This window comes from Alosa sapidissima, chromosome 5, assembly GCF_018492685.1.
Source record: "Alosa sapidissima isolate fAloSap1 chromosome 5, fAloSap1.pri, whole genome shotgun sequence".
NCBI classification, from domain to species: domain Eukaryota; kingdom Metazoa; phylum Chordata; class Actinopteri; order Clupeiformes; family Clupeidae; genus Alosa; species Alosa sapidissima.
The window spans coordinates 10,179,069-10,191,842 of record NC_055961.1 but is presented as its reverse complement, the minus strand read 5'-3'; the positions used below and the strand labels follow the sequence as shown (position 1 = coordinate 10,191,842).

Sequence of the window (12,774 nt, the reverse complement as noted above, 5' to 3'; positions counted from 1 at the left end):
TCAACAGAAGCTAACTGAAACAGCGGAATCTATGCTGAACTCCACAGCACTGGCAAAGATGTGATACGGTGGCAAATGGCAATCTGACTGAGACTCGTGCACTTGGGGAAATAACTCCAGAACTGACCAACCGTTAAGTCCTTTTTACACAGAGCTTTTAAATCATGATCCTGTCTTTGGTGACCGAATCCGCAACCTATGCCTATCAGTTTATTTGTTGAATAGCAACGTTGCTCCTGCTCAAATATGTATAAACTAACCAATGCAATACAGTCCAAATCATTCAAAAACCATACAAAATAATAGAAATGTACAGTCCATCATCCATAACACACGACGGAATGTGTCCAAATCTGGGTGGGTGGGTTTATCCAACAGGACGTGGGTGATATGCATGTCAAAATCTGGTAATGAACCAAGTTTTCAGCTTTCAGTTGCTTCATGTCTCTAACAAGCCCAATTAACATTTCCTCATTCGTTCATCAACCAATCAGTTGGTGGAGGTGAATGAGTCCAGGTGTGCTCTAGCATTCCGGAGCATCTCCATGTAGAGCCTGTTGTTCTCCCTGAGAGAGAGAAGAAGGGAGAGAGACAGCGGCCATGTCAGCTAGCTCACCTTTCTTTCTAGAATATTCTCACACATCATGTCTTAATCCTGCTGATGCTATTTCAGTCTCTTTTTTATCTTTAAGACAAAAAAAAAATGATGCTCATGTAATTGTTGTTGTTGAATGGCAGTTCGCATAAACGTGCCTGCTAAGTAAACAGTAACATAAACATTGGTAAATATCTTTAATTGTTTTCTTCATCATCTTTGCTGCTATGGAAACTCACGTGGCAACTGAGCGGTCAAACATCAAGGTCCCTATATCCATGTAGTACTGAGCATCTGTCCTCAGGGCAGTATAGTACTCGTTAGCCTGCAGAACACACACACACACACACACACACACACACACACACACAAACGTACACACACACACACACACACACAAACGTACACACACACACACACACACACACACAAACGTACACACACACACACACACACACACACACACACACACACACACACACACAATCACACACACACACACACACACACAATTGCACCATCACGTGGGGCACAGAGGGGGGGGTATGTCCTCCACAAAGTATATTACGATTATTATATGCTCCTGGATAGAGTAAATGAGTGGTGGTCTAACCTGTTCCTGGACGGTGTAGCCCCACTGGTTGTGGGCGTGATTGGGGTCCCAATATCCAGCCTGCCGTTTCTGACGCATGAAGCCCTTGGCTTCCCTCTCCTTCACAAAGGGGGCACTCAGCACCACTACACACAGACACACACACACGACCAACACCATCATCACCATCACTAAACACACACACATGACCAACAAAATCATTGTCATCACTATACACACACACACGACCAACACCTACATCATCATCATCATCATCACTATACACACACACACAAACACACACGACCAACACCATCATCATTATCACTAAACACACACACACACACACACACACACACAAACACACGCGACCAACACCATCATCATTATCACTAAACACACACACAAACACACACGACCAACACCATCATTATTATTACTAAACACACACACACAACCAACACCATCATCATCACTATACACACACACACGACCAACACCATCATCATCATCACTAAACACACACAACCAACGTCATCATCATCATCATCATCATCATCATCACTATACACACACAACCATCATCATCATCATCATCATCACTATACACACGACCAACATCATCATCATCATCATCATCACTATCATTATCATCACTGTACACACACACACACAAACAACCAACGTCATCATCATCACTATACACACAACCAACAACATCATCATCATCACTAAACATACACACACACACGACCAACATCATCATCATCATCACTATACATACATGACCGTCATCATCATCATCATCATCATCATAATCACTATACATACATGACCAACATCATCATCATCATCACTAAACACACATGACCATCATCATCATCACTATACACATGACCAACATTATCATCATCATCATCATCATCACTATACACATGACCATCATCATCATCATCACTATACATACATGACCAACAACATCATCATCATCATCATCATCATCACTATACACATGACCATCATCATCATCATCACTATACATACATGACCAACAACATCATCATCATCATCATCATCATCACTATACACATGACCATCATCATCATCATCATCACTATACATACATGACCAACAACATCATCATCATCATCATCATCATCACTATACATACATGACCAACAACATTATCATCATCATCATCACTATACACATGACCATCATCATCATCATCACTATACATACATGGCCGTCATCATCATCATCATCATCATCATCATCATCACTATACATACATGACCAACATTATCATCATCATCACTAAACACATGACCATCATCATCATCATCATCACTATACATACATGACCAACATCATCATCATCATCATCACTATACACATGACCATCATCATCATCATCATCATCACTATACATACATGACCAACAACATCATCATCATCATCATCATCACTATACACATGACCATCATCATCATCATCATCACTATACATACATGACCATCATCATCATCATCACTAAACACACACACCACAAACTCACCCTCCATGAGAACTAACAGCAATACCACTCTCTTCATCTCTGCAATCGAGAGGATAACATGTCATTATATTCAGTCTGTGTGTCACCAAAACATCAAGATATCATTCACATGACAAAATCATACATTTTTTAAGCAACTCTCTGTTCTACCTAAATGTAGGTTAGAAGGTTTGTCTAGGGGAAATAGTCACACAAATAGGCACATACACAACCATATCCCATACATATTTACATTGACATATCCCACACATATTCACATTGACACTCTCCAAAATATGTTTATAATTGGATGCAGTGCTCCCATTTATAGGCATATTGGTGCTGGATGGCTTCACTGTAAGATATAAAAAATAATTCACTCACCTTCATCAGTTTATCAGTGTGGGTAAAGTGTGCTCTTAACGCTGCGTTGGCAAAAAGTGTGTGTGTAAGTGGCTGCTTTTGTGTGCGTGAGAGAGAGAGAGAGAGAGGGGGGCGGGGGAGCCATTCGTATCCATGGTGGAATGCAGTACCTGTATGTGAGTGTGTTTGTCCGAACAGAGCTTCCTTTCAGGACTCGGGCAACCAAACCTGCATCCAAATAGCAATGTGTGTGCGTGTGTTTACACGGCCAAGACTCTTCCTCACATGGTTTGCACCGTTCCGTGTGTGTGATTTTGGTGGAAGTGCACACTGCGCAGTCTCGCTGAGACACGCACGCTCACTATGCTGGAGACACAACCTGCCCCCCCCCCCCCCCCCCAAGAAGTGAAAAACAGAAGACACTCTCTCTCTCTTTCTCCCTCACAAACACACACACACTCTCCCTCTCTTATACAGTGTGTTAACTTTACTGGATTTTCACACTCACCTTCACCCCCCAAAAAATTAAGTGACATTCTCTCTATATCTCACTCTCTCTCTCTCACACACACACACACACACACTCTCTCTCTATATCTCACTCTCTCTCACACACACACACACACACTCTCTATATCTCACTCTCTCTCTCTCACACACACTCTCTATATCTCTCCCTCACACACACACACTCTCTCTATATATCTCACACACACACTCACTCTATATATCTCTCACACACACACACCCACTCTCTATATCTCTCACACACACACACTCTCTCTATCTCTCTCTCACACACACACTCTCTATATCTCTCTCTCTCACACACACACACACTCTCTCTATATATATCTCTCACACACACACTCTCTCTATATATCGCTCTCTCACACACACACACACACTCTCTCTCTATCTCTCTCACACACACACACTCTCTCTATATCTCACTCTCTCTCTCACACACACTCTCTCTATATCTCACTCTCTCTCTCTCACACACACTCTCTATATCTCTCCCTCACACACACACACTCTCTCTATATATCTCACACACACACTCACTCTATATATCTCTCACACACACACACCCACTCTCTATATCTCTCTCACACACACACACTCTCTCTATATCTCTCTCTCACACACACACTCTCTATATCTCTCTCTCTCACACACACACACACTCTCTCTATATATATATCTCTCTCACACACACACTCTCTCTATATATCGCTCTCACACACACACACACACTCTCTATATCTCTCTCTCTCACACACACACACACTCTCTCTATATATATATATATCTCTCACACACACACACTCTCTCTATATCTCTCTCTCACACACACACTCTCTCTATCTCTCTCTCTCACACACACACTCTCTCTATATATATATCTCTCTCTCACACACACACACACACTCTCTCTATATCTCTCTCACACACACACACACACACACACTCTCTCTATATCTCTCTCACACACACACACTCTCTCTCTATATATATCTCTCTCTCACACACACACACACTCTCTATATCTCTCTCTCACACACACTCTATATATCTCTTTCTCTCTCACACACACACACACACTCTCTCTCTCTCACACACACACACACACTCTCTCTCTCTCACACACACACACACACTCTCTCTCTCTCACACACACACACACACACTCTCTCTCTCACACACACACACACACTCTCTCTCTCTCACACACACACACACACTCTCTCTCTCTCACACACACACACACACTCTCTCTCTCTCTCACACACACACACTCTCTCTATCTCTCTCACACACACTCTCTCTCTATCTATCTCTCGCTCACACACACACACACCCTCTCTATATCTCTCTCACACACACACACACACTCTCTCTCTCTCACACACACACACTCTCTCTATCTCTCTCACACACACTCTCTCTATCTCTCTCACACACACTCTCTCTCTATCTATCTCTCGCTCACACACACACACACCCTCTCTATATCTCTCTCACACACACACACACTCTCTCTCTACATCTCACACACACACACACACACTCTCTCTCTCTACATCTCACACACACACACACACACACACACACACACTCACTCTATCTCTCTCTCACACACAGTGCGTTCACTGTGCTGGACACCAACCTGGACCCTCACCCCCGCAAAAAGTGAAAAGCACACTCTCACACACACACAAAAATAAAGCAAAAATAAAGTGAAAAGCAGGAAACAGTTCATACTGCTCAGTAGTTTATGAGAAGAAATCATCTATATCATAGACATAAGTAATACAATACACAACATACCTCAATCAAACACACACACAGACACACAGACACTCACACACAAGCAGAAACCAAACATTTTCATTTTCACTGAACCAAAAGAAAAAAATAATTTATTAGCAAATCTTACATTACAAAATATGATGACAAATTAAATATAAAAGCTTGAGTTCCTGTCCAATATACCGGATAGGGAAATTCTGGACTTATACATACTTCCCACACACACACACAATTTTAATTAATAACTCAGTCTCACTCCAAATACACACAGAGGACTACCGAGATAATAATTACAAACTCACAAATAAAGTTAGAGAAGTACAGACAGCCCATTCAGAGAATACACACACACACACACACACACACACACACACACAGACAAAACTGAACAGTTCAGTGAGAAAGCACTCACACACACAAAACTGTTCAGTCAGAAATGAAAATGAGGTCAGTCGGTTTCACTCACACACACACACACAGACAAAACTGAACAGTTAAGTGAGAAAGCACTCACACACACAAAACTGTTCAGTCAGAAATGAAAATGAGGTCAGTCGGTTTCACTCACACACACACACACAGTTCAAATCAATGCTGTTGATCGCTGACTCTCTCCCCATCACAAGCACACACACTCAGGTCCTAAAACTAGAGGCAAATGAGATTGATTAGGTTTACCAATCAGATCAAATCTGTCTCCCACACATGCATGCACGCACACACCCACGCACGCACACACAGCCATGCACACACAGACATGCACACACATAACCATGCATGCATGCATGCATACACACACAGCCTACACACACACACACACACACACGCATAGCCTACACGCTCACACACACACACACACACACAGGCGTGAACATACATTCACACAGATATTACATAGCAGTAGTGCGCTGTACTAAGAGAAAGCATTTGACATTTTGTACATACATGCCTAATAACCTTGTAACCAGTAGTCTTTAAAATCTTTGCCTCTTTCCAACATACACACACTCACCAAGATAAACTATTCAAATGCTTGCCATGCTCCGCCATGCTACCATTTTCAAGCACACAAATAGTGTCACACTGACATTCCCATTCTATGTTTCACACACACACACACACACACTTACTTATCGCACAATCCCCACGTACGTCCCAGAAAGACTAGGGAAAAAACAAACAAAATGATTTCCCTGCACAAGCCGTAGGGTTAGTGGGTCTGTATGAACGCTGAACTTCACCATGGCAACATGCGACTAAACAAATAAAAAAAAACAGTAAAAAAAGGCTAGAGACGAATCCCCATCCTGGTGCCAATAGAAAAGGAGACTGAGAGCAATACTCAGAATGGGAGTGTGTGTGTGTGTGTGTGTGTGTGTGTGTGTGTGTGTCCTAGGTCATCCTCAGAATGGGAGTGTGAGTGTGTGTCCTTGGTCATCCACACTGTTATACTGTGTGCATGGAATAATCTAGTGTGTCAGAAGCAAAGCATGTGGGCATCTGGTCTACAGGCAGCTCTGAGAACAGTCTCTGAGAGTGTGTGTGTGTGTGTTGCTGCAAGCTAGAGTCTTTTGAGGGTCATTGGTGTACACCGCGCCTCTGCTCGATCAGTCACCCCATCGTTGTGAGTTTATCAATGAGGTCATCGATAGTGTAGACGATGAGTTTGATGTCATCTTTCTCCGTCATGCGATGCTGTCCGTGTTTCCGTAAGATGACATCTACGTCATTGCTTAACACACGCTCAGCAACCTGGGAATGAGATGGGCAGCGTTAACGATAAACTAGCTAATTATATCAGCATCGCTGTGTTAAATATTACACACACCTGCTTGGACACGTGGTTAAGTTAAGCACTAACTCTACTATACGCTACACACACCAGCATGGAGATGTGTGTGTGTGTGTGTGTGTGTGTGCTTGGTGGTGTGAGTGTGTTCAAGAGTGTGGGTGTGTGTGTGAGTTTGTGGGTGTGTGTGAGTATATGTGAAAGTGTGAAGTGTGTGGGGGTGTGAGGGTCGCACCTGCATGGAGATGTGCCAGGGCACGTCGGCGTCCTTGAGGCCGTGGATGAGGCGGACCGGGCAGGCCAGCGGCAGCGGACTCTGCAGCACGCGGTGATTCTCCGCCTCCTTCAGGAAGTCCAGGCTCAGCGTCACATGACCCCCTTCTGCGTGCCGATTGGGCACAGTCCACTCACCCTTCTCCTCGATCTCCTTCTTTGCCTGAACATTTGAAAAAGGGAGCACACAGCCGGGGCCTACTGGTCAGCGCTTCGGACTTGTAACCGGAGGATTGCCGGTTCGAACCTCGACCAGTAGGCCATGGCTGAAGTGCCCTTGAGCAAGGCACCGAACCCCTCACTGCTCCCCGAGCGCCGCTGTGGTTGCAGGTGCTGAGCGTGTTTCACTAATTCACGGATTGGGATAAATGCAGAGACCAAATTTCCCTCACGGGATCAAAAGGAACTGACCCTATAGGCAACATGTTGACATGTATGTGTATATACACTATGTATATGTGCTCAGACTGCCCCCTATTGGCAGCACATGGATGCATATATGTGCATATGTGCAAAGTTACCCTTCTACGTTGATGCTTCTCTTTTGATGTATATGTGTATATATCGCCGCTTACACAGTTACGTTCCGTCACCGCATGGCAGTGGGTGTTCCCGACGGTTAGGGGTGTGTAACCTACTATGCAAATGCCTTGAAGTGGGCCTATGACCGTAATTTGATTGGCTGGTGACTTCCGTTGCTCTCCGTTGGTGCAGCAAAAGTTGAACTTTTCAACGGGGACGACGGGAGCACCGCGCCGCAACGGACCCACAATTCAGTTCGGCCACGGATGGCGTAAGCCCATGTAAAGTAAACGAGATGCGTCTCCGGCACTGCACGCAACGCAACTGTGTGTAAGCACCGTAAGTGTACAGACTGCCCCCTATTGGCAGCACAGTGCTGTATATGTGTGTACAGCTCTGGAAAAATTAAGAGACCACTGCACATTTTTATGATGTCATCCTATAGTTGCTGAGTGACATTCGAATGAGTTGACGGTCATATTTAAAGTGAAGAGACGACTGCAAATTTGAATATGACCGTCAATTTATTTATAGGATCAGAAAAATGTGCAGTGGTCTCTTAATTTTTTCCAGACCTGTATGTGTGTTTATGTGCTAAGACTCACCTCTATAGGCAGTGCGTTGAAGGCGGTGACAGTGTGGTCTGCAGCGGTGGAGATTCCCACCAGGGCGGCGACCTTCTCGGGGCGGGCCAGGGACGCCAGCAGCATGAGCCATGCCCCCATGCTGGAACCAACCAGAATCTGGGGGCAGGGACAAAGTGGCACAGAGGGCATGACCAATGAAACTCCTTCTTTCAGCAACTCCGAGTAAGAACACAGAACAGACTTTTGGATCGGTTATCAGATGACCTACAGTAGTTATGCTCCATCTTGTTCATACACACACACACACACTTGTGTGTGAGGTTTTCTTTGGTTGTTTATCAGTCTGCCCACCCCATCCCATCTTCCATGCAATAGACCTCTGAAGAACGCTTACAAAAAAAAAAGAGATCCGGGTACCATCTTTGCCTTTGCCCATATAAGGAGATCCGGGTACCATCTTTGCCTTTGCCCATATAAGGAGATCCGGGTACCATCTATGCTCATATAAGGAGATCATTTGGACAAAGATGGTAGCTTTGGGGCTTCTTTGTAGGTGAACTTCAGAGATTTACGCTTGTATGCCTATCAAGTAGTCTCTGCGTCTTCCCACGATGCCAAGGTAGTGCGGCTCACCTGCGGTCCATCCACCAGCTCGTCCAGTACGTACAGCACGTCTTTCTTCCAGGTTCCCAAGGTACACTCTGCCATGTTGCCCTCCGACGAACCACAGCCTGTGTAGTCAAACCTGCCAATATTGAAATAAATCGAATCAAATCAGATACTGAATCCAATTGGGACCTTGTGAATTGTAATTGACTTGACTGTATGCAATTTTGAAGCTCATAACATTTTGTCACATTCAGCAATCATCTCCTCACAACCGCTAGCTGCCCATTCCATGAGTACACTATAAAATAAATAAATAAATCAATAAAGTGGTCCCTGTAGGCAGCCCAGGCTCCGTAAACTGGAAAAAAACATATTTGGGACAGCCTGCCCTCTAAACAAAAACAAAACCCTGCGTGGCATTTCTACTGAAGGGAAGGATGAGCTTCCTCTCTGGTGGGCTTTGTTTGGTCCTTGGCCAAAACATGATGTTGGTTCTTTTGGACAAAAATTCCTATTCTTCACGTTCTGTTGCCATTTCTAGGTCAGTTTTGAATGTGAAAAACAACAATGAACTACATACATCTCCTTTAAAGGTTCAGATACCCAGTCCTATTCTTCACGTTCTGTTGCCATTTCTAGGTCAGTTTTGAATGTGAACAACAAAGAACTACATACATCTCCTTTAAAGGTTCAGTCCTTGATTCTAGCGGAAGGTTTCTGACGAGCGAAGGCTGTCTCCCTGTGATTGGCTAGTTGCGATGTGCTCACCGTAAGTAGGCGTGTCCAAGCGACTGGCAGAACTCCTCGAGAGCCTCTGCCTTCTGGCCGCCCATGTTGGAGGCGAAGCCGGGCAGGAAGAGAACGCCCGGACTCTTGCCCGCAATCTTACGGTACGCCAGCCGCGGGAGGTCAGGACGCGTCGCGTACTGGATGGTGCTCTTCTGACGGACCGCTGGAGAAAAAAAAAACAACCCAGAAGAGAGAGAGATAAAGGGATGGATAAATGGATGGAGAGAGGGATAGAAGGAGAGAGGGAGGGGTGGAGAAAGGGATGGATAAATAGATGGATGGAGAGAGGGATGGCTCAATGTTAATTTTTGTGGTTAAAAGTGGTTGCCAGCTTGTCAACCTGGCATGAGGTTTTGGTTGCCAAAGCCAACCAAATCTGGTTGTCACTCACTTGGTAGTCAAGGACAACCGGGCAACCATTAATGTTGACCCCTGGATGGAGAGAGGGATGGATAGAGGGATGGGTAAAGGCATGGGTGGAGAGAGGGATTGATGAATGAATGGAAAGAGGTATGGATGTTAAGGGGCAACTGTGGCCTACTAGTTAGGGCTTCGGCTTGTAACCAAAGGGTTGCCGGTTCGATCCCCGACCAGTAAGAAAAACGTGGGTGGGGGAAGTGGTTGAACACTGCTCTCCCATGCCCACATCCACGGCTGAAGTGCCCTTGAGCAGGGCACCTAACCCCTCACTGCTCCCCGAGCGCCGCTGTTGTTGCAGGCAGCTCACTGCGTTGGGATTAGTGTGTGCTTCACCTCACTGTGTGTTCACTGTGTGCTGAGTGTGTTTCACTAATTGGGATAAATGCAGAGACCAAATTTCTCTCACGGGATCAAAAGACCATATATACTTATATAGAGTATATGTACTTATACTTACTTATGCTTAAATGATAGAGAGAGGGATAGATAAATGGGTGGATAGAGGGAAAGAGGGATGGTGGAGAGAGGAATAGAGGGAAAGAGGGATGGAGGGATGGGTGGAGGGAAAGAGGGATGGAGGGATGGTGGAGAGGGAAAGAGGGATGGAGGGATGGTGGAGAGGGAAAGAGGGATGGTGGAGAGAGGAATAGAGGGAAAGAGGGATGGAGGGATGGAGGAGAGAGGAATGGATAGCATGCTGGATGGTGCTCTGGTGCTACTACCAATTATAATAATAATAATAATAATAATGTTACATTTACAAAGCACCCTTCAAACTTAAGGTCACGTTACATAACAGACACGCGCGCGCACACACACACACACACACACACACACACACACACACACACACACACACACACACACACACACACACGCACAAGAACACTAAGCAGCAGAAGAGAAAGGAACGCTCCTACAAAATAAAGGCTTTAAATGAGATGTGAGGTAGAGAAAGAAGGGCAGGCACAGACGGATGGAGGCCGAGAAGAACAGCAGAGTGAGCTCGCAGAGGGAGTGCTGTATCAACAAACACTCTACTGCACCCTCACACAAGCTTCTGTGTGTGTGTGTGTGTGTGTGTGTGTGTGTGTGTGTGTGGACATAGAGGTGCCCATCTCGCCATGGGCGGTGACACGAGGACTGAAGGCCCATTACCCTTAGCATGGAAGTGTAATGCTTGAAGCCCAGTTTCAGATTATCAGCAGATGTAAGGTCCCACAATGTGTTATAACTGGTAGTGCTACGTTTTCACTCACACAATGCACAACCCATTCTGAAAAGGATAGCAAAAAGCTGACCTACTGCTATTTATAAGTATTTAACTGCCAGTGGGATAAAGGTCGTCAGCTTGTTGTACTCTGGTCCTCTCAGTTATAGTGTTATTGTGCTGTTTAGGACTGCATATTACCAAAGCTAAAATATGCTAACGTTAGTTTAATAGCTAACTGGTTAGCCAATTTGATACAGCAGCTGGTTAAATTGAAGGCTCCTCTAGTTACACAACTGACTAACAGGGTTTAAAAGATGTAGGTCTTCTTGTTACCCGTTTCCATTAGCATGTATAATTGCCTTTATCGCATCATTATCCAATCCTCGCCAACGCTCACCTGCGTTTTTAATGAATGAGAACTCACCAGTTGAACCTTGCGCCGAAAGCATGGCATTCCACGCATTGCTGGCGAGCCTGCGGGTACATCTGAGGAGCGTAGTCGAGGAGCTGAGAGCCATAACGACGGGGTGCTTCGCGTCTGGCGGAGGCTTCGCCGGGATGCTGGACCGACGTTCCCCGAGAATAGAAATGCACCTGCAACCGGGCTGATGGTTCTTGAGGAGGCTGATCTGAACGTCCTGTCCTTCCTTAGATTTCTTCTTCATGAATGTGATAGCCTTGTAACACCCTTAACACGTCATGCAATGTCGCCCCGACATGGATCGGAGTGTTATTGCAGTTTCATCTTACGTCTTTTGGAAATGTCTTCAGCCTGAGAATTAACATGCTGTTGTGCATGAAATCGTACAGATTACTAGATTATAAATCTTTGTTTATAAACTGTTTCCATTGGAATCTGTAGGCCTACTATGGCGGGGAAGCTCATTTCAAACGTGTTATTCACTTCAAACACCACACTCAGTAAATTTACCAAAAATATTCAAACATCCGAAACAAAAGTGACACTGTGCATATTTTCATCCCAAATCTGTAACGTCTAAAACGTCTGTGCTTCTAAATATACCGTAATTAGTTCTCATTATGACCACAAGGTGGCGACATAGTACGCGTTTTGTGAGTGTGCAGCACAAGGCGCATTCTAAGAGATTTCTCTTTCTCTCTCTCTCTCTCTCTCTCTCTCTCTCTCTCTCTCTCTCTCTTTCTCTCTC

General features: G+C 44.8%; 2 protein-coding genes across 2 annotated transcripts in view; both read right to left on the bottom strand.

The window, feature by feature from the left end:
- LOC121708712 (uncharacterized protein C3orf85-like) overlaps positions 1 to 3,143 on the bottom strand; it is a 3,223-nt gene extending 80 nt beyond the window's left edge. The window contains exons 1-5 of the mRNA XM_042091544.1: positions 3,109 to 3,143; positions 2,746 to 2,784; positions 1,209 to 1,333; positions 835 to 920; positions 1 to 566 (exon numbers count right to left, since the gene is read on the bottom strand). The exon at positions 1 to 566 is cut by the window's left edge and continues 80 nt beyond it. Of these exons, the coding sequence (XP_041947478.1) occupies positions 491 to 566; positions 835 to 920; positions 1,209 to 1,333; positions 2,746 to 2,782 (324 nt within the window). The 5' untranslated portion in view covers positions 2,783 to 2,784; positions 3,109 to 3,143 and the 3' untranslated portion in view covers positions 1 to 490. The remainder of the gene's footprint in view (positions 567 to 834; positions 921 to 1,208; positions 1,334 to 2,745; positions 2,785 to 3,108) is intronic.
- Positions 3,144 to 5,352: 2,209 nt separating this feature from the next.
- LOC121708695 (palmitoyl-protein thioesterase ABHD10, mitochondrial-like) lies at positions 5,353 to 12,294 on the bottom strand. The gene is made up of 6 exons (XM_042091518.1): positions 12,030 to 12,294; positions 9,952 to 10,135; positions 9,208 to 9,319; positions 8,593 to 8,730; positions 7,428 to 7,628; positions 5,353 to 7,155 (listed from the first exon to the last, which is right to left on the bottom strand). Exons 1-6 carry the CDS (start codon positions 12,268 to 12,270, stop codon positions 7,015 to 7,017), a joined length of 1,017 nt encoding a protein of 338 aa, XP_041947452.1. The 5' UTR covers positions 12,271 to 12,294; the 3' UTR covers positions 5,353 to 7,014.
- Positions 12,295 to 12,774: the final 480 nt, after the last annotated feature.

What these genes read in the sequence shown, in the direction of transcription:
- LOC121708695 (XM_042091518.1), bottom strand. Translation starts at nt 12,270, where the DNA reads ATGAAGAAGAAATCTAAGGAAGGACAGGACGTTCAGATCAGCCTCCTC. An exon ending in AGCTGGTGGATGGACCGCAG is followed by an intron (nt 8,731 to 9,207) that starts GTGAGCCGCACT and finishes CCCTGCCCCCAG; the next exon opens with ATTCTGGTTGGTTCCAGCAT. An exon ending in TCAACGCACTGCCTATAGAG is followed by an intron (nt 7,629 to 8,592) that starts GTGAGTCTTAGC and finishes TCAAATGTTCAG; the next exon opens with GCAAAGAAGGAGATCGAGGA.